Source organism: Dipodomys ordii, unplaced genomic scaffold (assembly GCF_000151885.1).
Source record: "Dipodomys ordii isolate 6190 unplaced genomic scaffold, Dord_2.0 Scaffold131, whole genome shotgun sequence".
NCBI classification, from domain to species: domain Eukaryota; kingdom Metazoa; phylum Chordata; class Mammalia; order Rodentia; family Heteromyidae; genus Dipodomys; species Dipodomys ordii.
Genome location: NW_012267347.1, coordinates 1,520,283 through 1,545,405, shown reverse-complemented (window position 1 = coordinate 1,545,405; position 25,123 = coordinate 1,520,283). Strand labels below are relative to the sequence as shown.

The window sequence follows — 25,123 nt, the reverse complement described above, 5'->3', positions numbered from 1 at the left end:
AGGCTAGCACTCTACCACTTGAGCCACAGCACCACTTCTGGCTTTTTCTGTGTATGTGGTACTGAGGAATCGAACCCAGAGCTTCATGTATGCGAGGCAAGCACTCTACCACTAAGCCACATTCCCAGCCTCACAAACTCTTAATATTTATGACTACTGAAGCCTACCTAGTTTGAGCCAAGAGCATAAGCTCTTGCAAAATATTCAGTAATAGCTCCCAATAAGCTAGCTGCTTGGTGGCTCAAGCCTGTAATCCTGTCTATTTGGGAGGCTGAGAGTAGGAGAATTAAGGTTCTGAGCCAGTTCAGGTACACAAATTCTCATTCTTATCTCCAATTAACCAGCAAAAATCCAGAATGGCTCAAGTGATAGCAAGCTAGCCATGAGTGGAAAAAGCTAAGTGAGAGCGTAAGGCCTTGAGTTTAAGCCCTAGCAGCAGCATGGGCGCATGTGTGTACATACATACATATACACACATCCCATCAAAAATGGCTGTAGATGCAGCTCAAGCGGTAGAGTACCAGCCTAGCAAGTGGGAGGCCCTGAGTTCAAACCCCAGTATTACCAACAAAAATAAACAACTCTTAGTAAGTCATTAGATATTAGATATGCTCTAAGGGCATAAGAAATGGAAAGGGTTGGGCCTGGGAAGGTGGCTAAGTGGTAGAGCACTTGCCTTGCATGCATGAGGCCCTGGGTTCGATTCCCCAGCACCACATAAGCAAAAAGAAAAAAAGCCGGAAGTGGCACTGTAGCTCAAGTGGTAGAGCGCTAGCCTTGTGCTGAAGAGCTGAGGGACAGTGCCCAGGCCCAGAGTTCAGGCCCCACGACCAGACCCAAAAAGAAAAAAGAAATGGAAAGGGTTGGGCTGGGAAGGTGGCTCAGTGGTAGAGCACTTGCCTTGCATGCTCGAGGCCCTGGGTTCGATTCCTCAGCACCACATAAGAAAAAAGTCAGAAGTGGCGCTGTGGCTCAAGTGGTAGAGCGTTAGCCTTGAGCTGAAGAGCGGAGGAACAGCACCCAGGCCCAGAGTTCAGGCTCCATGACTAGACCCAAAAAAAAAAAAAAAAAAAAAGAAAAGAAAAGAAATGGAAAGGGCATAATGGAAAATGAGAAATTAGATTCCATAAGGTACTTACTGTACACAGTAGGACTGCATTTTCTGCTGGATTGTAAGACATATTAAACACCGGAAACTTGGAACCACTAGATATACATATATTAAGAGAGAGAAAAAGGAGAAAATGGTAGATAGGTATTAAGAATAAAAGGAAGAAAGGAATTACCCCTTTATCTGCTACATATCCAATCTTTACATAATTGTCATTTTTATATTCAGTAATGAAAATCCATTGCATTTTCTCCCCTCCTTCCTTTAATGCTTTGTAATTTAAAAGTTCAAGAAAGCAAGTCCTAGTGTAAATGAAATTGTTCAACAAAAGGTAAGGGCAGCATTCTCTGTAGTAAGAGAGATTATGTACAATTTCCTACAGATACTTGCAGTGGGCACCACAGAGTAAGAGCTGATATAATATATCTCTGGGATTGTTTGCATAAACTACCTTTTTTTTTTTTTTTTGGTCAGTCATGGGGCTTGAACTCTGGGCCTGGGCACTGTCCCTGAGCTCTTCAGCTCAAGGTTAGCACTCTACCTAAACCTATCTTTTTTTTTTTTTATCATTGTGATGCTATAGGGTGGTTATCAAACCTGCATGCCAATGTTTGCCACCATGAATGTTTCAGCACTGATGCAGTTGGCTTTTCCAAAAGGACAATTCCTTTTGCCAAGCATCCCAGAGGTTACCATATCTTCAGAGTTAATTGTTTCCAGGAAAAAAAAAAATTCTGGCTTAGAGTTGTGTATATTTTGCTGGAAAGCAAGAGTTACAGGAAACTATAACTTTTGTATGATTTATTTTATTTACTTATCATCCGTATAATCAATTTAGATTTACCACCCTACTATATCATGGGTTTCCTTAAGTAGTAAAGTCAAATAAAGGCAAAAAGACCTGTCACTAACAGGTGTTTAAAAGAGAAATAAATCAGACTTACCTCCGCAATTGCATCACAGCTACATCTTTGGAGCTATTGAAATCCAGTTGACGTAAGAATCGGTCCTTGACATAATGCAGCATATTGCCATGAACAGCATAGGCGGGCCGTTCCCGTTCTAGCTTAAACACAATCATGCCACCATCATGCCCTAGAAGATTGAGGAAAAAAAGGGAAAGAATCAGCTGTAGGCACAAATGCAAGCTGGAAATAGGAGATACACAAGGATGAGGATGAGAATGAGAATGACAATGATCTTATTATTCTGATCTTGGAACTGAACTCAGGACCTTGTATGTTCAGGACCTTGTACACAGGCAAGTGCTTTAGCTTTGAACTATATCACCAACTGTTAAAAGATGAAATTTATTTATGTAAGCTAATTATGTGACAAGATTCTGGCTATGGTTTGGATGTTTGCTCTCAAGGTTCATGAGTTGGAAGCCTTGGTATGATGGTGTTAAGTAAATCTTGAAACTATGAGGACTAGTGGAATGTGATTAGGTCATCAGCAGGAATACCTTAGGAAGGGATTAACATAGTTTTCTCAGGACATTGGTTAGTTCCCAGAGATTAAGTTATTATAAATGGAGCAAGCTTGACCCATGAATCCTCTGATTTCCTATTTAATCATGTGATCTCTTCCTCTCAAACTTACTACCATCCTGATGACATGTGCCGTGCCATATTGTGACCAAACCAAGGGGGCCTTTCTAAGAGGACAAACTTTTTTTTTTGGGTCCGGTCGTGGGGTCTGAACTCTGGGCCTGGGCGCTGTCCCTCAGCTCTTCAGCTCAAGGCTAGCGCTCTACCATTTGAGCCACAGCTCCACTTCTGGCTTTTTTTGTCTGCTTATGTGGTGCTGAGGAATCGAACCCAGGGCCTCATGCATGCAAGGCAAGTGCTCTACCACTGAGCCACCTTCCCAACCCCTATGTTTAGTCTTTTGAGGAACCTCCATACTGCTTTCCAGAATGGTTGAACAAGTTTACACTACCACCAACAGTGTAGTAACATTCCCTTTTGACCACATCCCTGCAAGCATCTGTTATTATTAGTTTTCTTGATAATGGCCATTCTAACTAGGGTGAGGTGGAATCTCAATGTTGTTTGATTTGCATTTCTTTTATGGCCAGAGATGTTGAACATTTCTTCATGCATCTTTTGGTCATTCTTATTTCTTCTTCAGAGAAGTCTCTCTTTAATTCTTTAGCTCACTTATTAATAGGATTATTGTTTCTTTGAGGATTGTTTTTGGGGGATTAACGTTTTTGAGCGCTAAGTATATTTTAGATATAAGGCCTTTGTCTGTTGTACAGCTAGTAAAGATCTTCTTCCAGTATGAACAGGAATCTTGATATTTTGAATAATCAAGTGACAGGTAAGATAGGGAGTTACCAGAGATGAGAAATGATCAGTAGTAACCATGTGTGAATAGGGCTTTCTGTCCCTAGCTTTTGGTTTCTTCCAGTATTTTCTATTTATGTGGTACTAAGGAACTGAACCCAGGGCTTCATGCATGCTAGGGAAGCACTCCACCACCAAACCACATTCTAAGCCCTTAATTTTTTTTGAGTGGTCCAGTCTTAGGACTTGAACTTAAGGCCAAGGTGCTATCCCTGAGCTTTTTTGCTCAGACTCTCCTGCCCTGGCTGGCTTTGCACTGAAAGCCACAGATCTCAACCTCTTGAGTAGCTAGAATTATAGGCATGAGCCACTAATTCCTGGCAAATCCCCCCCTCCCTTCCTCCCATTCTCCCTTCCCTCTCTTTTCCTTCCCTTCCCTCCTTCCCTCCCCCCCCCCTTTTTCTCTCTTTCTGATTTGGTCAGTTATGGGGCTTGAATTCTGGGCCTGGGTGCTGTTTCTGAGCTCTTCAGCGAGTACTCTACCACTTAAACCACAGCACCACTTTCGGTTTTCTAGTGTTTAACTGGAAATAAGAGTCTCATGGACTTGCCTGCCCCGGCTGGCTTTGAACTGCAATCCTCTGATCTCAGCCTCCTGAGTAGTTAGAATTACAGGCATGAGCCACCAGCACCTGGCTTGCATTTTTTCTTAATACTGTATCATACTACCATGTTTGGACACATCCTTTCTGTATTCTCCTAACACTTCATATAAACTCTCACTGTAGCATTTATTATCTTGTTCTATTAATTATTTAATCTCTCACTTGCACTATATCATGTGTTCTCTAAAGATAGAAATTATAATTTCCATGCTTCTTTAGTCCCTGGCAAATAAGAGCATGAAAAAATATTTGCTAGCCAGGCACTGGTGGTTCATGCTTATAATCCTAGCAACTCAGGAAGGTAAGTGAGTCCATTAGACTTTTTTTTTTTTTTGGGTCCAGTCGTGGGGCCTGAACTCTGGGCCTGGGCGCTGTCCCTCAGCTCTTCAGCTCAAGGCTAGCGCTCTACCACTTGAGCCACAGCGCCACTTCCAGCTTTTTTCTTTTTGCTTATGTGGTGCTGAGGAATCGAACCCAGGGCCTCAGGCATGCAAGGCAAGCGCTCTACCACTGAGCCACCTTCCCAGCCCTCCATTAGACTTTTATCTTCAATTAATCACCAAAAAAGCTCAAAGTGGTGCTGTGGTTCAAGTGGTAGAGCATGAGACTTGAGCAACAAAGCTTGGGGACGGTGCCCAAGCCCTACATTCAAGACCTAGGACTTGCAAAACAACAATGAAAAAAGCATTTTGCTAATTTTACAATTCATTTTAAAATGTTTTGCCCTTTCCCTATTAGCATCATGCATCCTTTAGAGATCCCTTTCATTCTTGTACTCCTACTGCTTGCTTGCAACATGCAAGCCAGTCTACTCCAATGCCCAAAACTTATTAATGGCTCTCAATTCAATCAGAATAAAATCTAGTTCTAGCTTTGGCCTATAAGACAATGCAAAATCTGGTGTGGTCCAACTTCCTATGTATGACTAGGCTCTTATTTACTGTTTTGCTACCCTTGGCCTTTCTGATGTTAGAGGGTACCCCTACCATAGAAAGCACTTCTCTTTGTAATCCTACTATGTGTTCTTTGCATATGATGTTCCTATTTTCTCATTCTCTCAATTTTAGAATAATATAAAGTAGTACTCTCCACACTTATCCTTTTTTTTTGGGGGGGGGGGCAGTTCGGTCATGGCACCTGAACTCTGGGCCTGGGCACTGTCCCTCAGCTCTTCAGCTCAAGGCTAGTGCTCTACCACTTGAGCCACAACGCCACTTCGGCTTTTTTCTTTTTTCTTATGTGGTGCTGAGGAAATGAACCCAGGGCCTCATGCATGCAAGGCAAGCACTCTACCACTGAGACACCTTCCCAGCCCTACACTTTTCCTTTTTTATCCCATTACTTTTGCCTAATTTTTCCTCAAAGCATTTTTCCTATTATCTATCTATCTATCTATCTATCTATCTATCTATCTATCTATCTATCTATCTATCTATCTATCTATCTATCTATCTATCTATCTATCTACCTATCTACCTATCTACCTACCTATCTACCTATCTATCCTTTTTTTTCCCCAGGCAGAAAAGTGTTTATTTGGAGGAGAGCAAACTGCCGGCCCATATGAGATGGAGATGTGCAGAAAAAGGGGGGAGGTGGGGAAGGAAAAAGAAAAAAGAACTATATTTTCTGTTTATAGTCAATTTCCCCTACTATGACTAAAAGCTCCATAAAAACAGAGACTATGTTTTAATGTATGGCTTTAACACTAACACCCAGAATAAGGCCTGAAACTCAGTATGTATTTGCCAAGTGAATGAATAAAATTTAAGCTTCTAGATTTTTAGTCTGAGAACTCTGACTTTCTAGTATTAGCCTCTTAGGAGCATCTAGGAATATATCAGTGAATGGACTTTACTGTTAAAACAGATTTTGGTAAATAAAGAGTATTAAAAAATACTATTCTAAGAGGTAAAAGAAAAAAAAAGAAGAGCTTCAACTAAGGGGGTCTGAGGATTCTACTGCTCTTTGTTATCCCACCATATTCACCAGAGGCAAAGCTAATGAAGAATCACATTAAAAACCTTAAAAACTTTGAACTAAAACAAGAAATAAAACAAGAGGAAGTGATTTTTTTACCTGCTGCAAAGAGGTTAAGGTTGGGGTGAGCAGCTAGGACCCAGAAACGATCATGGTCCCTACGGAAGGTCTGAACACCAGTCCTAGGAAAGCATAAGGTGTACAGAGAAAATATTAATGTAACAAACCTCCAGTCTACTGTACGTAATATTGAATGGTAAGCCTACAAGATAATCTAAAAAGTAAATCAAGGGCAATAAATATCATCAGTAAAGGTATGTATCATAAATTCTAGCAGGGAACTAAGAGAACAACTTTAAACTGACCTTATTATTTTGGTATGTCAATTTCCCTTATTCATCATAATTTCCTACTGTATTCTTTTCATTTTTTATTTCTTGTGTCCGCAATTATGTCAAGCTATGGATTGAGGTATGAGTGTGCAGGGTAAGGGGGAGGGGAGGGAGGAGCACTCCTTGCTTTTAGGCTGGTCTCAAATAATGATCCTCCTTATTCTTAACCATATACCTAACCCTGAGTAGCTGAGATTCTAAGGTATGACCCATGATGTCCAGTTGAAAAGAATATTTCTAAATTTAGAAGAAAAAAACATTACAAGTATATGATTCCTAACAAAAAATTAACAAATGTTGGCTGTCTCTAGGTCTCTTTAAGTTTTCATAATATGTGGCTTAAAATGCTAAAGATGATGAGAAACAAAGAGAAAGACTTTTCCCTGGGTGTGGACACACAAAATGGATAACTTCCTTACCGCTTAGACATATCCCAGACTCGAATGCTTTTGTCCTCAGAATTGCTAAGGATCAACTCTTGGCGAGGATGGAAGACAGCACAAGACACATTGTTGTAATGACCTCGACAGGTGTCAACCTCCCATGCCTTTGATTCTGAAAGACAAAAAAAGATCAGGTTATTATAATTTCCTAACATTGATTTAGACATATAGCACCTTTGTTTTGAGGGGGGAAGGTGGCAGTAGTAGGACCTTTTACCTGTTAGGCTTGAGCAAAGCTAGTGCCATAGGCCTTGCTAGCTGAATGCTACCACAAAGCAACATTCCAGCTATTTTTCACTGGATAGTGAAAATATGGCTTTTAAGAAAGGGTCTTGCTTCTTGTGTAGGCATGTGCTTGGGTCTTAAACTTCCATTGTCACTGGGATCACAAATATGCATCTTTACATCCAGCTTCCTTCCAAGGAGATCATTTTGAGGACTTTTCTGCCTGAGCTGGCCTGACACTGAAACCCTCCCAATCTAGGCCTTCAACATAGCTTGGGAGGACAGGTGCATGACAATATCCCCAGCTAAGGGTTGAGAAAAGGTTTTGAAAACTTTTCTGCCTAGACGGGTCTAAAACTGAGATTTTCCTGTTCTCGGACTCAAAATTGCAAAGATTATAGGCTCTAATATTTTAGCCCCAGCTCCAGTGATTAATTAGAGGTCATTCTCAGACTTTCCTGCCCAGGCTGGCTTTGAATTGTGATCCTCAGGTCTCAGCTTCCTGAATAACTAGAGAGCTGTAAGGATTACCTTGCACATGACATCCTGGCTCCAAGTCTCTTAATTTTTCCACATCTGTTCTTTCATTCTGACTCTCCTATTGAATCTAACACCTCTATCATTCTTTATGTTTTTACCATTATATTTATTGTAATAGCATTTGTCACTAGCAGTCATTTTAGAGCAAATGCAAACTTCCTAAGAAAGGAGCTTTATTCATTTTAGTCACTATTATATATACAGCACTCTGAGCAAAGTCTAATACAGAGTAGGTTCTCAATCATTTATCAAATAAATGGATAACTTCTTACTTTTTTTTTTTTTTTAGGTCCGGTCATGGGGCCTGAACTCTGGGCCTGGGCGCTGTCCCTCAGCTCTTCAGCTCAAGGCTAGCACTCTACCACTTGAGCCACAGCGCTACTTCCAGCTTTTTTTTTTTTGCTTATGTGGTGCTGAGGAATTGAACCCAGGACCTCAGGCATGCAAGGCAAGCGCTCTACCAATGAGCTATCTTCCCAGCCCAACTTCTTCTTCTTTTTTTTTTTTTTGCCAATCTGGGCCTGAACTCTGGGCCTGGGCGCTGTCCCTCAGCCCTTCAGCTCAAGGCAAGTGCTCTACCACTTCAGCCACAGCGCCACTTCTGGCTTTTTTTCTGCTTATGTGGTGCTGAGGAATTGAACCCAGGACCTCATGCATGCAAGGCAAGCGCTCTACCACTGAGCTACTTTCCCAGCCCCCCAGTCCTATTTCTTACTTTTAACTACATTCATGTTCCTCAAAAATCAGGATACTACCACAGGAAAAATGCAAAATCTGTGCTCCTAGGATTGGCTCAAAAAGAAATCACCCAAAATAAGAAAATATATCAAAGCCCAAAAGACCTGGCCACCGTACCTTGTTGACCAATAGTCAATGTCTTAGAAATGATATATGCCACAGGTTAACTCACCATTCATGCGCCAGATCTTCACTTGTCGGTCATCTGCTCCAGATACAATAAGAGGCATAGTAGGGTGGAAGGCAGCCCAATTTACCCCACGATCATGACCCTATTTTAAAAAATAAAGAAGTTCTTATAAAACAGCTTTATAAACACTACTCAAAGCAAATCAATAAATCATACTAGTGGTTATAAAGATGTCTATAATTTGCTATTCATGTGAAAAGAGTCAAGTGTCTATGAACCAGTAAGGTTTTGCATTTTTTTTGGGGGGGGGAGGCCCAGGAAGTACTAGTGAGATACTACCACTGCGTAGACCTTAAACTTGAAATCATTCTGCTTCAGCTTCTTCAGCACTAGGATTACAGATATATGCCATCAATATCAGGTTTTGAACATTTGAGTTAGCATGTCAATCTACCTATCTATCATCACTCCAAATTCTCATAAAAATTTCAAAATGTTTCTACACTAAAAGTTAGCTTCATTTACTTCTAGAATATTCTGTATATCAGATATATTTACATCTTATTTCTCCAAATACTTATTAACATCTCAGTATAAGGATCTACTTCGTGCCAGGTGCCAGTGGTTCACACTTGTAATCCTAACTACTAAGGAGGCTGAGATCTGAGGATAGCAATTTGAAGCTAGCCTGGGCAGGAAAGTTTGTGAGACTCTTATCTCCAATTAACCACCAGAAAATCAGAAGTGGCACTGTGGCTTGAAGTGGTAGAGTGTTAGCTCTGAGTGAAAAAGTTCAGGGACAGTGCCCAGGTCCTGAGGTCAAGCCTCACAGGAAAAAAAAAAAAAAAAAGAAACAACAAAAAAACTACTTTGTAAATTAATGTAAAAATTGTCTGAGAATGCTCTAATATCCTTTGGAGGATCCTAAGGTCCTTTCAGGAAATCTTTAAATCAAAACCATTTTCAGCTGGTGGCTCACACCTATAATCCTATCTATTTAGGAGGTTGAGTTCTAAGGATTTCGATTCAAAGCCAGCCTGGGCAGAAAAGTCCCGATGAGACTCTTATCTCCCATTAACCACACAAAAACCAGAATTGAGGCTGCGGCTCAAAGTGGTAGAGTGCTAGCCTTGAGCAAATGAGCTCAGGGACAGTGCCCAGGCCCTGAGTTCAAGAACCACAACTGCCAAAAAAAAAACAAAAACAAAAAAACACCATTTTCATAATCAGACCGAAACTATGTTTGTCTTTTCATTATTACTGTCTCAAAAGTACAGTGGACTGCATAGCTATTACACAATGACATTATCTGACAGCTAAAAGCATGTGTGGCAAGTTTCTGGGTTCAATTCTCAGGAGTTGCCTAGCCCCCAAAAAGTTTGAATTATGAATATGGTTAAAATTAATAGATATAAACCATATAAACAAAAACTCTTTGGAGTCCGCAGTACAATTTAAGTGTATGAAGAAATCTTCAGAACAAAAAGTTTAAGAACTGTTGGTTTTTTCCCTTTGGGTTACTTTTATTTACATATATATATATATATATATATATATATATATATATATATATTTTTTTTTTTTTTTGCCAGCCCTGGGCTTAAACTCAGGGCCTGAGTACTATCTCTGTGCTTCTTTTGCTCAAGGCTAGCACTCTACTACTTGGGCCACAGAGCCACTTCTGGCTTTTCTGTTTAAGTGGTACTGAGGAATCAAACTCAGGGCTTCATTCATGCTGGCAAGCATTCTACCATTAAGCAACCTTCCCAGCCCAAGAACTGCTGATTTTAAGATATCCTATACCTTACTACATAGTTGTACCTCATATTATAAAAATATTGAGGATAACATAGTTTTGATTTAGGCATATTTCTGACAGAAACATGGCATACTAATAATAACTACCTGAACTTTGGAGTTAAACAGACCCAATTTTTAAAAAAATTATGATTAAGTAGTTGTACAAAGGGGTTACAATTTCATAAGTCAGGTTATAAATACAATGCTTCTTGGTCAATGTTATGCTCTTCCTTCATTTTCCCCATTTTCCTCTCCTGTTCCTACCCTCAAGTTACATAGTTTACTTTTACAAAATGTACACTGAATATAGTATCTGCATTTTCTCATCCTTCCTTCATTTAAACAGATTCAATTTAAAATCTTAGTCTGTCAACTTACTAGATACATATGGATATGCTTAATTTCACTAAATCTCAATTTTTTTTTTTTTTTTTTGGTCAGTCGTGGGGCTTGAACTCTGGGCCTGGGCACTGTCCCTCAGCTCTTCAGCTCAAGGTGAGCACTCTACCACTTGAGCCACAGCGCCACAGTTCTCTAGTGGTTTATTGCCTGGGCTGGCTTTGAACCGTGATCCTCAGATCTTAAGCTCCTGCGTAGCTAGGATTACAGGCGTGAGCCACCGGCATCCCACTTTCTTTTCTTTTTAAACAAGGTCTTGCTACATAGTCTAGACTGGGCTTACATTCACTATCTTCCTGCTTCTACCTCTTGAGTGTTGGGACAGCATAGCCAGCCTTGGATGAATCTTTTTTTTTCTTTTTTTGTCAGTGTGGGACTTGAACTTTGGGCCTGGGCCCTGTTCCTGAGCTCTTCAGCTCAAGGTGAGTGCTATACCACATGAGCCACAAAACCACTTCCTGTCTTCTGGTGGTTAATTGGAGATAAGAGTCTCATAGACATTCTTGCCCAGGCTGGCTTTGAATCGTGATCCTCAGATCTCAGCCTACTGAGTAGCAAGGATTACAGGTGTGAGCCACAAGCGCCTGGCTCAAATATGTTTTGAGCTTAATAAAAGCTTCAGCAAAGAATAGTAAGAATTATATTTTCAATTTGTAAAAAAATTGTTTCTTTCCCCTATGCATTTCTATTTTCATACTATGAACAAGTTTTTTATACAAGGTTCCTTTTCAGTAATTTTGGTTACTCCCTTACAGGAGGCTTGGGTTCTGCTTTGGGATAGGCATAGTGATAAAGCCTATGCCCAGCTTTCTTTCTTTCTTCCTACTGGATTTATAAGGTCAGATGACTCTCCAAGATGATATGTAATTTTCATTTCTCTGACTACAACTCTATCCCTCATGCTTCAAACACGATTTTTAATAAACATTTATTGAAGGAATGAAATAATGAACAGTACATCACCCAGCCACAAACTATAGTGATAAGTACCTCTAGTACATGTTTCACCACCGCATCTGTAGTTCCAAACAGATCAACCCCGGTTATTCCTCTTACATCTGACTCCACTGCACCAGGAGACAAGTTTTTTTTCCTCAAACCTTTGAAGGAATAAGGAATGGGATAAAAGATGCAAGCATAATGTTATTTTTAAAAAAAGTGTACAGTACCAGAGGTACAGAAAGATAAGGTGATGAACCATAATCAGATGAAAAAGAAGGGAAAAAGAAATTTGCAGAGATTGAAACCAAAGCAAAAACTAAAGAACTACCAACCCTGTCTTTGCCTTCAACACTCAACAGATGCACTACGGGGAATTCCTGATACAACTAACTTATACACTGAGTTGTCTAATTCACACAAATGTCCACTTTTTATCCTTAAGTGTTCTTGAAATGTGGCCGCTGATGTTATATTCAATTTTTGCTTTCATTAATGAAATCTACTAGCATGTTTTTCCAACATATCAAAAGATTCTAAAGAAAAGCCAGCTGAGCGCTAGTGACTCACACCTGTAATCCTAGCTACTCAGGAGGCTGAGATCTAAGAACTGAAGTTCAAACCAGTCTGGACAGGAAAAGTCCATGAAACTCTTATCTCCAATTAAACACCAGAAAACTGGAAGTGGCGCTGTGGTTCAATTGGTAGAGTGCTCGCCTTTTTTAAATTTTTTTTGGTGCGCCATGGGGCTTGAACTCTGGGCTTGGGTACTATCTCTCAGCTCTTCAACTCAAGGCGAGTGGTCTGCCCCTTGAGCCACAGCTCCACTTACGGTTTTCTAGTGGTTTATTGGAGATTAGAGTTTCACAGACTTTCCTGCCTGGGCTGGCTTTGAACCGTGATCCTCAGATCTCAGTCTTCTGAGTAGCTAGGATTACAGGTGTGAGCCAGCTGAGTGCTCGCTTGAGCTGAAGAGTTCAGGAACAATGCCCAGGCCCAGAGTTCAAGCCCCATGACCGACAAAAAAAAATAAAATAAAAAAAATTATGAAAAAAGTGTTATGCAAAAAGTGAACCCATATCTTGATTTTTGGACCATACAAAGGATAATTAAAACTACCACATCTTTTAAAGTTCTTGCTTACAAGGTCAGTTATAGATATGACCATAGGTATTATACCAACAAAACCTTGGAAGTTGGATTCAATGGGAAACCAGGATAAGGGCCTTACAAGAGGCTCTCACATCCATGGCTTTTCTAGAGTCATCTTTTTAAAAGCTACCTATTTGTATTATAGCCAGACCAAAATTATAGTATCAAAACTACTATCTAATGTTCTGGGATAGGGAAGAGGTATACTAGTGGGAGGGGGGGGGCTAGATTAACAGAGGGAGTGAGTCAATGAAGATGAATATGGTAGAAGTAACATGTTTGCAAGTATGAAAAGAAAACAATGAAACATGTAGAGGAGAGGGATAGAGGGAGTAAGGATGATTGTGATACACTGCATACATGTACAGAAATGAGACAATGAAATACCCCTTTGTAAAGCTAATGTATTCTAATCAAAATGTAAAAAAAAAAAAGAAAAAGAAAAACTTTCTCTCTCTCTCTATCTATATATATATGAAAATAGAATTGGGACTAAAAATCCTGTGTGTGTGTGTGTGTGTGTGCGTGCGTGCGTGCGTGCGTGCGTGCGTGCGCGCGCGCGCGGTCTGGGGTTTAAACTCAGGGCCTTGTACTCTTGCTTGGCTTTTTGCTCATGGCTAGTTTTCCATCACTTCAACCATGTCTCCACCTCCTAAAATCCCATCTTTTCAATTATCTGGGGGAGTGAGTGAAAGAGGAAATTTCCTAGTACTTGTAAAAAATTTTTAAAAGATTGTGTATGATTTATATATTTCACTTATAGCCTATAATTGAAAATAAAAGATACATAACTTCAAGCTTAAAAAATTGGTCTTTGGAGAAAAATAAAAAAACTCAAGTTTAATGATTGTATTTATCCTAGGTTTTTTTTTTGTCAGTCATGGGGCTTGAATTTAGGGCCTGGGTACTGTCCCTCAGCTCTTCAGTTCAAGGCTAGCTCTCTACCACATGAGCCACAGCGCCACTTCCAGCCTTTTCTGTTTATGTGGTGCTGAGGAATCAAACCCAGGGCCTCATGTATGCAAGGCAAGCACTCTACCACTGAGCCACCTTCCCAGCCCACACTCTACCACTTTAAGCACAGTTCCATTTCTGATTTTCTGGTAGTTAACTGGAGAGTTCCATTTCTGATTTTCTTGTAGTTAACTGGAGATAAGAGCCTCACGGACTTTCCTGCCCAGGCTGGCTTCCAATCACAATCTTCAGATCTCAGTGTCTTGAGTAGCTAGGATTACAGGTATGACCCACCAGCACCTGACTTACACTTACTGTTTTAAAATTACAATATAGCTCTTCTGTAAAACTTAGCACCCAGATATCAGCAACATTTAAAATAGCCACAACAGTTTTTATTATCTTGTCCTCTATTCAAGATGAGCATTAGGCCTTTAGGTATAAAGAAATAAAGTTGATGCCTTAAAAAAAAATACACTATTCACAAAGCTGCCTCCTTTCACTTATTTCTCTTGTCCTTTTAATATGATCTGTCAATTTTTTCTGATGAGTCTGATATATGAAACAAACTCAAAGAAAGATACAAAGACAGACAGCTGTGAAGAATTTCACCTCCAATAAGCTTCAACAAACACATTAGAAAGAAAGCTGTGTGACAGAGTGGAAGCCTTTGTTTGCATTTGCCTGTAATGATCCAGGAATAAGGAAAGGGTAAAACACACAGATGAATAGTGACAGGCAGTGAAAAGATACTTAAGAGGAGAAATATTTGAGCCTTCCACAAACCACTCAGTAGGACTGAACGACAGATGGAAAATTTCTACAGCAGCTACCCAAATCCAGAGGGAGAAGAGAACACTCTCAGAACGGACCAGTTTATGCACAACTCCCAAAGGGAACCAGGGTAAGCAGTGAAGAAAAGAGGGATGAAGACAGGATTTGGCAGCGTATTAATAATTTTTTAGTGGTCAAAACAGTAAGCCTGAATTACATGGGCTTGACATGCAAAGGCATAAGCATGTTAAAAGAATTTAATTGGCAGTTTACTTGGAAGCTCAAGCTAAAACAAGTAACTTCTTGTCTATTGCTAGTTATAAATATATTCCCTTTTAGATAAGGAGGTTTTTACCAGGCTAGCAAAAAAGATTTAAAACATGGTAAGCTCCAAGGGGCTTGATCTTCATGGGAAAAAGTATCCAGAGATAGCTTTTTCAATAAGAATTTCTGCATTTTCTTGGTGCTTACCTGTGAGCTTAGAATATCTCTTTTCAAAAGAGATAGCCAAAATAATCAGAATTTTCACAAGTTCTCTAAACAAAGTCACTCATTCAAGTTAACTTTTCTCTCTCAGAAATATTAGCACTGGTCCCCAACCGATCTGTAAATTAATTCTTCTTCCTGTGCTGAGACTTACTTGAACCAAAGCAAAAAAGAATCCTACTGAACAGTATAGTGCTTTCTAGAACAAAGTTAACTCAAAAGCTCCTTCCACCTGGTTAAAACCCAAAACATTAAAAAAAAAAAGACCCAAACATCTTCCATCCACTCTGGTTAAGGGGTTACTTGAAGTCAAGAGTTGTAACTAGAGAAAAACACTTAAAATGGTAAACAGCATTAATATTAATACAGCAAGTTAGCATAAATTCTATTACATCTGTAAAGTGTAACAATTATAATCTTATTACATAGTAGTAATCCATGCAACTCACACATTCAAGAGCAATTATAAACCCCCTGGAGTTACACCTCTCCTTCTCTTCTGATTTAGGGCCTTTAATTTTTATGCAAAATTTCCTTCCTTCTTTTCCAGTACAGGGACCTCACACTTGCTAGGTAGGTGGTGCAATATCACTTGAGCACCGCCCCTGGCTCATTGGACATTTCATGATCAAAAACAAGAATCCAAACACTTGCTTGCTCCTAATTTTTTAGAATTAGCTAAGTTTCAAATTTCCCAAGTTGCTCTAGTTAGATTGCAAGGAACATACTGTCTCAATCCAGTTTTGTGGGAAAGAATTAAACCTTAATACCTAAAAGTGTCTGTCTATTTAGATATTAAACAAAATAACACTTTTAGGGTAGAAATGGCTGTATTCATTCCTGGAAGAAATGATTAGATAAACAATCACTCAAGGAACTTTTTGTGTCACTCAATTTTCTCACAGAATTTGGAATGAGACTGTTCTAAACATCAGCTGAGCAATATACAAGTTGGGATCTACTGCATCAGGCTCCTATATCCTGAGACAAGGAGGGTACTTTGAATGTGTGCACAGTGAAAACCCATGGAAGCCACAGCTAGGTTACTGCAAGAGTGAATATTAAGCCCCCTGGGATTGCAGTGAGGATGACACAGGCTCATAGAGTCTGTACCTAGCTCCTCCTGTTGGCATGGCTGGTCACATCTGGGTGCACTTCCAAAATCTAGTCAGTCTGACGAAAAACTGCAATGGCAAAGCCCTATCACAACTTAGTTGATCAATGGAAAAGAGTAACTCCTTTATTACACAGAGAACAAGGCAAAGACCTATAAGGGAACTTCCTTCTATAGAATGAAACACAATTTTGGAATTAAGTCATTGAATTTTCAGAGAACTCAATATCCAATAACTTCTAAGGCAACATGAGACAACACAGTAAATGACTAGTAAATGTAACTGGGCAGAGAACCACATCATTTAGTTTCTTTCTCTATTCTGACACAAAGCTCGCCCATCTCATAATCAGTCCTTTCTCTGACTCTAAGTTCTCTGATTAGCAACTTAGATCTCTTCTATACAGTTCTTAATATTTAAATCTTTTATCTCAAAATCATAGGTATAGTGCACTATAAAAGGAAGAATTATTCCAATTATTTACAATCTATAAACTATCTCTGGTCTTAGATGTCTGCCTATTAAATAGTATTTGAGACTCAAAAATCACCCTATATACTTTGTACTCCAGAAGAAATCTAACAGAAAGAACTTCCATATTTCTAAACAATATTTAAAGTCCTGGTTCAGCTGGATGCCAGAGGCTCATGCCTATCCTAGCTACTCAGGAGGGTGAGCTCCAAGGAACACGGTTAAAAGTCAGCCTGGGTAGGAAAGTCCGTGAGACTCTCATCTCCAATTAATCACCAGAAAATCGGAAGTGGCGTTGTAGCTCAAGTGGTAGAGCACTCACCTTGAGCTGAATAGCTCAGAGACAGCGCCCAGGCCCAGAGTTCAAGCCCCACAATCGACAATAAATAAATAAATAAATAAATAAAAATATAAGCCCTGGTTCTCTGCATTAAACTATTCTCAAAATTTCTTTTTCTAAAGAAATTTTTATTTGAATATATGGAAACTTTGACTAAGAATCAGAAATAAAAAAAAGAATCAGAAATATATCAATTTTAACTAAAAACAGAGATTAACTAAAAAATTAAAATTTACACAAATCTTAATTTTCTAGAGTAACCACTTTCCATAGAAAATGCTTCTAACATTGAGATCTACCATAGCAGATTCAACACCCTCAGAAGCAAAGATGCTATTTTATAGGAACTAAATATTCTATACTTTTCCTGTTTTAAGCCAACTACCTCACTATTTTAAGCAATTGCAGTTTCACGCCAGACATGACTAGATTCTCTGAATTTGGGCAGCTCACCAGAAATATCCCAAACGCGTACAGTCTGGTCCAGGCTAGCTGATACAACCAAGTCTTCGGAGGGATGGAACTGAGCACACATTACATAATGATTGTGGCCTGTTAACACACTGTAGAGGAAAAAAAAAGAAGAAACTATTAAATTATATACAGAAATCAACTGACAACTAGGGTTTCAACTCAATCCTTTTTTGCTAGACTCCTGAGTCATACGCCTAGCTCTTTTTTGCTTTAGTTATTTAAGTTTTTTTTTGGGGGGGTAGAGAATGGCCTGGGGCTGGCCTCTCATGGAGCTAGATAGGGATGTGCTACCACATCCAGCTTATTTGTTGAGATGAGTTTACCTTACCTTAAAAAAAAAATGTGTGTGTGTGTGTATATATATATATGTATGTATACATATAATTATTATATACAAAGGGGTTTCAATTCAACAAATTAGATTGTCATTAATTTTTTTCTTTCTAGGCTAGCCTTGAACTGTGATCTTCCCAATCTCTACTTCCCAAGTAGGTGGGGTTACAGGTCTGAGTCGTCACTGCCACCCATCTTTACCTTTCTTTATATTCATTAGATACTTACCCAATTATGGTTTTTTTTTTTTTTTTGGCCAGTCCTGGGGCTTGAACTCAGGGCCTGGGCACTGTCCCTGAGCTTCTTTTGCTCAAGGCTAGCACTCTACCACTTGAGCCACATCACCATTCCTGGCTTTTTCTGTTTATGTGGTACTAAGGCATTGAACCCAGGGCTTTATGCATGCTAGTCAAGCACTGTACCACTAAGCCAAATTTCCAGCCCCACTATGGAAGCAAATGTAAGTCATCCTAACAGTTCTGAATTAATAAGCTACTTGGTTTAGAAATAAAGTGCTCTTCTCTTCTTGACTCTATTTTAGTATTTAAATATTAATTACAGGAGAACTGGGATTATTTAGCTCTCCTTTGAGATTAAAGACATTAAAATAAGAAAATAAATAGAATCTTTGTAATTTATACTGGAAATCATCTGACAAGATTTTAGAAGGGTGTCCTAAAAAGACACATTTAAAAATCTTTTAAGGTGTTCATAGAAAATTCTAGTAGAGCTCCAGTCCCAGAACAAAACTCGTCATTCAGGTTTAATGGGAACAGAACTGAAAAGCAATTAAAAGTTCATGTTCTAAAAGCCTTGCTAGGGGCTGGGAAGGTGGCTCAGTGGTAGAGCACTTGCCTTGCATGCCTGAGGCCCTGGGTTCGATTCCTCAGCACCACATAAGCAAAAAAGAAAAAAGCTAGAAGGGGCGCTGTGGCTCAAGTGGTAGAGCGCTAGCCTTGAGCTGAAGAGCTGAGGGACAGCACCCAGGCCCAGAGTTCAGGCCCCAAGACCGGACCCAAAAAAAAAAAAAATTAAAATGGTATCTTAGTTTGACCTTTCAGGCATACTTAATACTTACTAATAATGACCCACATAGAATACGCCCATAAACTTGTTTGGTAGCTCAGAAAATCTGAAATAAAAATTATTTCTTTTCCCTACAGAGAAACAATGATTTCCTATATAGCCCACTGAACCCAATTAAGCGAAATTCAGTGTAGTCCTGAGTGCTCCCTTCAACAGAAGGAAACAATGCAGAAAAGTAAAGATCCCACAGATCCCAAGAGAGTCATACCAAAAATATAACTTATTACCAAAGCACAGGTAACTAGGAGACATTCTGGCTACTTACATGATGAAAAAACGTGGTACGAATATAATCCAAGTGTCCAAGCAATGTGAAGAGACAGCGTCGAAGCTTGTAATTCCAAACCTGCAAAGACAGAAATCCAACTAAAAAACAGGATAAAAGGATCTTAGGCTTTGGGCTGGGAAGGTGGCTCAGTGGTAGAGCGCTTGCCTTGCATACATGAGGCCCTGGGTTCGATTCCTCAGCACCACATAAGCAAAAAGAAAAAAGCTAGAAGGGGCGCTGTGGCTCAAGTGGTAGAGCGCTAGCCTTGAGCTGAAGAGCTGAGGGACAGCGCCCAGGCCCAGAGTTCAGGCCCCACGACCAGACCCCCCCCCCCAAAAAAAAAAGGATCTTAGGCTTTATAAAGGCTCAGATTTTTCAATGAGAACTTTAGTTTATATATTGGCAATCTAAATGTTACTTTTCATTATTATCCTGACCTCTTTCTTTTCCCCAAATTCTCTTCTTCCTTGGCATCCTAGAGGTTGCTGCTTCTCTTTTGTTTACTTCCAGCCTCTCAAATCACTCCTTCCTACAGTAATTCTAGTTAAACTTTAGACAGTCTGTATTCTTTATTCAACCTACTTTCTGAATGACATCTTCTACTAAAGTTACCACTTTCCTGTTGACATTGCTTCCACTAGATTGTGTCTCGTTTACTTCAAATTCATCAGAGCCAAGATAAAATTTACTACTCATACTACATCCTCTTGATTTTCCTTTTCTAATTAATGAAATCCCTATTACAGCAATTTCCTAGAATGAGAGGCCTTGAGTTCAATCCTCAGCATTAAGAAAAAAAACTACTCTTCTACCCCATGAACTCAAGCAAAAATATGAAAATCATCTTATTTAGGACTGGGGATGTACTCATTGACAGAATGCTTGCTTAGTAAGGACCTAGGTGGGAGATGTGGGGGAAAGAAGATATGGAGGTTATTTCATAATAAAAGGACTGGAGTAGCTCCAGTCCCTTTATTCTTATATATACTTAAACCCTCCTAAGAATTCCATATTTGTATGAAAGCCTGAGAAGAATTCCTGAGTACTGCAAGCAGATATTGATGATCTGTCCCCTCTTAACTTCTGCTTTTTCTCTAACTTTTCTCCAAGTGTTATCTCCATAAAATGAGTTTTTTAATTGTATGCCCATTTCTGAACCTGGACTATCTTTTCTTGTTTCACTATGAATACCTAATATAATACCAAGTTGTATATGCCATCATCATCATTATTATTATTTGTCCGTCATGGGGCTTGAACTCTGGGCTGGGCACTGTCCTTGAGCTCTTCAGCTCAAGGCAAGCATTCTACCACTTAAGCCATAGCACTACTTCCATTTTTCTGGTGGTTAACTGGAGATAAGTCTCACAGACTTTCCTGCCCAGGCTGGCTTTGAACAGTGATCCTCAGAACTCAGTCTCCTGAGTAGCTATGATTACAGGTGTGAGCCACTGGCGCCCAGAGTACATGCTATTATTGTTTGATATGTATTGACATTCTGTTTTAGAAGAAGAGCTCCTTGAGAAATCACTTATCTTTTGAATTTGCAGAAATGAAAAGAGTCTATGCATACTTACACAGCAGTATTCAACATATTTGTTGGATAATGTTGTTAAAAAGCCTAAACTCTGAATGAATGAGCTGTCTTGTCTTTCAGTCCCTTCAATAATTCCTAAATTTAACACACCCTTGTGTTCTGATATTCCCAATCACGACAGACCCTCTGTACCTTAATCTTATAGTCATCTCCTCCAGAGACAAACAGTGGCTGCTGTTTATGGAAGTCAATGCCTCGCACTGGACCTGGAAGAAAAAGCAGGCAACACATGTTACAAGGAGTTATTCTTTCTAATCTTTTAAGATGATTCAGTCAGGATTTTTCAGTTTTACCTCTTTCACATTCTTTAATCTTAAAGGAATCCTGTTAAACAGACAAGAAGATAGTCTGTCCTAGGAGACAGTAAACACCCCATCTCATTTACACCCTTCTAGAAACTATCTTACCATCATGTTCATCAAACTTGTCAATGAGGGTGCACATTCGATAGTCCCATAACTGTATTACTCCATTATGTAAGCTGGTCAAGATCCAGGGTCTTTTGGGGTGAAAACTGAGCCCTGGGAGTGAAACAAAAGAAAACCAGAAGGTGATACAATGAATTAAAACTAAGTAAGGCCCACAATGTCACTATCAATTACAATTAAAAAAAAACAAACAGATTTTCACATTTTCATTCAATACGCTTAATGACTTTTCATTTGATGCCAGATGTAAAATTTATAGTTAGCTACTAGGCTTGAATTCCTTTAAATGTGTGGCCTTTGTTCTAGAATGAAGTTAAGTTACTCACTCTACTGATCAGTGTGAAGCGTGTTTTAAGTTTTGTTATAGTGGGTTGACAATAGCCTTTATTCTAGATCTAATTTAGAACCACTGTTACTGTTATACTTATCTGAGGTGTTTATAGGATGCTCTGTCACAGCCACTTTTTTAGAAACAAGCACTCGCAACTCAGCACTATCTCAGTACCCAGTGCTTCCACTGGACTTTATTGCCTGCTTGGGAATAAAATATTTGAAGCTTGAAGCCCCATTGAAGTCTCAAATTGATAGTTGCCAGGTAAGATACTGGATGGTCTGTATTAGATTTGAACTTCAGATAACAAAAAAAACTTCTTAGTAACATTTAGAGGGCAAGTGACTAAGATAATGTCAAAATGAGAAAAGTATAGGCAGTCTACTGAAGTCTGGGGGAAAAGTACATCTGAGTAATAAAGTGATTTAGAATTTATTCTGCGGAGCCAAGTGGCTTGCTTTGGAATGCTATCAACTATTTTAGGCAACATCTCTAAATGTCTACTTTCTGTTCTTTAAAATGATCATTAACATTCTCTTATAGAGAGAATTAAGGTGAGAAATTTTATATAAAGTGTTATTTATTTGTGCTGTACTGAAGCTTGAATTCACAGGCTTGAGCTCTTTTTTTTTTTTTTTTTTTCCGGTTGTGGAGCCTGAACTCTGGGCCTGGGTGCTGTCCTTGAGCTCTTCAGCTCAAGGCTAGCACTCTACCACTTGAGCCACAGTGCCACTTCCAGCTTTTTCTTTTTATGTGGTGCTGAGGAATCGAACCCAGGGCCTCAGGCATGTAAGGCAAGCGCTCTACCACTGAGCCACCGTCCCAGCCCCCCAAGTTTTTATACTACAGTGCCTGACTAGATTCTTAGTCAAAACCTGGAAAATATTATTACTATGAGATTATATTTTGATGTTCCCAAATCTCATGAGAATCTTACTCATAAAAAATACGATTAAGGATTTCTGGGACCTGGATGTGGAAAGGAGTCTTTGTTTTCCTTGAGTTCTTGTCTAATTTAGAAAGGAGGAAAAAAGATGTCAGAATACTTGAGGGTTCATATAAAAGAGTGTTATCATAGAGCCAAATAGGCAAATAAATGCAAAATAAAGGTGAGCTCTTAGATTCATAAAGCAAAACAATTGATTATGTTCTGTGTTAGTTTGCCTGAACAAAGTGTATAAAAAACTTGGTGAGACTGTATGTTGACAGTGGTTTTACATTTAGGTATCTATCAGAGGGGTAAATGTACGTATTGTATTTTTGATCCATCCCATTTCAGGTCTGAAGTCTAACTGCCTAGACTGTGTGTAGAAGTATCTTCATTAGTTTTTTCTGAAGGCCAAAAACTGGAGGGAAGAAAAAAAAACACCTGAAACGCTCTGTTTTGTTTTTGTCTGTCTGTTTTTTGAGGCAGGGTCTCACTATGAGATATGCCTCCTGCCTGTGTTAATCTCTGTGACACAGGTTGACACTCAACTGCTCAGGGCCGTTCATTATAGACACCCAATAGGTCACGGACAGTGGGAATAGGAAAAAAAAAAAAAAAGTCGTGTGCTCCCAAGAGAGGAGAGAGGAAGGAAAAGAATAGGAAGCGGGCCTACGGATCCGCGGCGGTGCAGCTATCACTACACGGGTCCATCAAAGCTCCCAAGCACACACGGGAGAGGACCGCAGCGACGACCACTAACCCTAACTTACTTCCCTCCCTCCCTCCCTCCCTCCCTCTCTTCCTCGCGTCTTTCCCTCGGCTGGTCCTCCGGGCCCAGTTCTGCCCGTTAAATCCATCCATTCTCTCTCCCGGTGACAGGGCCGCCCCAGACAGACAACCTCCAAGTTTCCCTTTTTCAGCTGCACTACCTTTGACCCGCGCGCTCTTGGTCTCGAATTTGGTGAGCATCGTTCAGTCCTCCGGGCTCCGGCGCTCGAAGACCACCAGCTACACACCACTCCCCGCAGGCCTCCGAGGCGCTTCCACGTCAGCGACCGAGAGCCTCGGCACCCGGAAGCGACTCGGACAAAGACTTCCGGTCTTTACAGCTAGAAGCCACAGAGACGGCGCTGGTGGAATCCTAGAGAGGCCGCTGCTGGACTTGGGGGAGAACTGAGACTTCCGCCCAGCGGAGCGTCAAGATGGCCACGGCTGGGGGCGGCTCAGGGGCTCACCCAGGAAGTCGGGGTCTTCTTCGCCTTCTGTCTTTCTCCGTGGTACTGGCAGGTGAGGCTTCCCCACCGGTGGGCTCCGGTCTGTAAGGGGTACCTCCGGCTCTGCCCGCCCGCGAGCGACGGCGTTGTTTCCCTTCTGGTCCCCGCTGCCCCTCTGTCCCCCCAACCTGTAAATGCTCTTTCTCTTTCGTTCCCACGACAGAAGTTCCCCCCCTGTTAGCCTGGACCTTCTTCGTCCCTTCCACCCGGCAGCAGGTTGAAACGCTTCACTCCCACTTCCAGACCTCTTCCTGGATTTCCAGCCTGATTTCTCAACCACTTCACCCGAAGCCTGCTTTTCCCCAGAGCCCTAGCTACCCCACCCATAATCCGAAAGGGACAGGTGTGAAAGTTGAACTTCCTTCCCCGTATTTAGGCTTTTTGAGACCGAAACAATCTTGTTTGTGGGTAGTGTGAGAGCCTGAAAATGTAGAGTTATCATTTCGTCTTCTGTTGATCCCATCATAAACTCATGTCGGGTCTATTTCTTTCCTCGGTCAAGTGAAACTGAGGTAGGCTAACACTGTAGTGACTCAAGGAACTTTAGCTTTATTTTTTTTTCCTTTTCTTTTTGTGATTGAGCACTAAAATGTAACAAGCCTGCATTTACTTATGATTTAATTATGACTATTTCTTTAACAAAATTCACATTAAAAAGAAAAAAAAAACACCACCCAGGGAGAAACTAGCGGTCTCACATTGTAGGTATACACCAATGACCTACTGGAGATGTGTAACTGAACAGGTGTGTGGTGGCATAAGGTTTCTCCCCATTTTGTTCATATTCCCTGCGAAAGTTTTAGGTATATTTTTGTTTGCTTTGGTAATTTATATTTTTGGGCCAGCACTTTTCTTTTTTTTAATGGTTGAATGTGGAGTTACAACTCGGGGCCTGGGTACTGTCCTTGACCTTTTTTTTTTTGGGGTCCGGTTGTGGAGCCTGAACTCTGGGCCTGGGTGCTGTCCTTGAGCTCTTCAGCTCAAGGCTAGCACTCTACCACTTGAGCCACAGCGCCACTTCTGGCTTTTTTTCTTTTGCTTATGTGGTGCTGAGGAATCGAACCCAGGGCCTCATGCATGCAAGGCAAGCACTCCACCACTGAGCCATCTTCCCAGCCCGAGCCTTGAGCTCTTGCTTGGATTTTTTTCACTCAAGGCTGTTGCTCTACCACTCAAGTAATACATCTACTTCTGACTTTTGCTGGTTAATTGGAGATAAGAGTCTAATAGACTTCTCTGCCAGGGCTGGCTTTGAACTGAAATCCTCAGATCTTAGTCTCCTGAGTAGCTAGGATTACAGATATGAGCCACTACCACCCAGCTGGCAATGTTTTTATTATTTATTTATTTACTATTTATTTTTGGGTCCGGTTGTGGGGCCTGAACTCTGGGCCTGGGCGCTGTCCCTCAGCTCTTCAGCTCAAGGCTAGCACTCTACCACTTGAGCCACAGTGCCACT

The 25,123-nt window shown here is 40.3% G+C and overlaps 2 protein-coding genes across 2 annotated transcripts in view; one reads left to right on the top strand and one right to left on the bottom strand.

Moving 5' to 3' along the window:
- The window catches only part of Copa (coatomer protein complex, subunit alpha), a 51,046-nt gene extending 27,595 nt beyond the window's left edge, over positions 1–23,451 (bottom strand). The window contains exons 1-11 of the mRNA XM_013030492.1: positions 23,320–23,451; positions 21,111–21,224; positions 20,836–20,909; positions 19,089–19,184; positions 17,399–17,558; positions 11,705–11,814; positions 8,558–8,657; positions 6,859–6,994; positions 6,147–6,229; positions 2,056–2,206; positions 1,140–1,206 (exon numbers count right to left, since the gene is read on the bottom strand). Of these exons, the coding sequence (XP_012885946.1) occupies positions 1,140–1,206; positions 2,056–2,206; positions 6,147–6,229; positions 6,859–6,994; positions 8,558–8,657; positions 11,705–11,814; positions 17,399–17,558; positions 19,089–19,184; positions 20,836–20,909; positions 21,111–21,224; positions 23,320–23,359 (1,131 nt within the window). The 5' untranslated portion in view covers positions 23,360–23,451. The remainder of the gene's footprint in view (positions 1–1,139; positions 1,207–2,055; positions 2,207–6,146; positions 6,230–6,858; positions 6,995–8,557; positions 8,658–11,704; positions 11,815–17,398; positions 17,559–19,088; positions 19,185–20,835; positions 20,910–21,110; positions 21,225–23,319) is intronic.
- Positions 23,452–23,498: 47 nt separating this feature from the next.
- Ncstn (nicastrin) overlaps positions 23,499–25,123 on the top strand; it is an 18,829-nt gene continuing 17,204 nt past the window's right edge. Inside the window, exons 1-2 of the mRNA XM_013030491.1 lie at positions 23,499–23,677; positions 23,828–23,880. Of these exons, the coding sequence (XP_012885945.1) occupies positions 23,593–23,677; positions 23,828–23,880 (138 nt within the window). The 5' untranslated portion in view covers positions 23,499–23,592. The remainder of the gene's footprint in view (positions 23,678–23,827; positions 23,881–25,123) is intronic.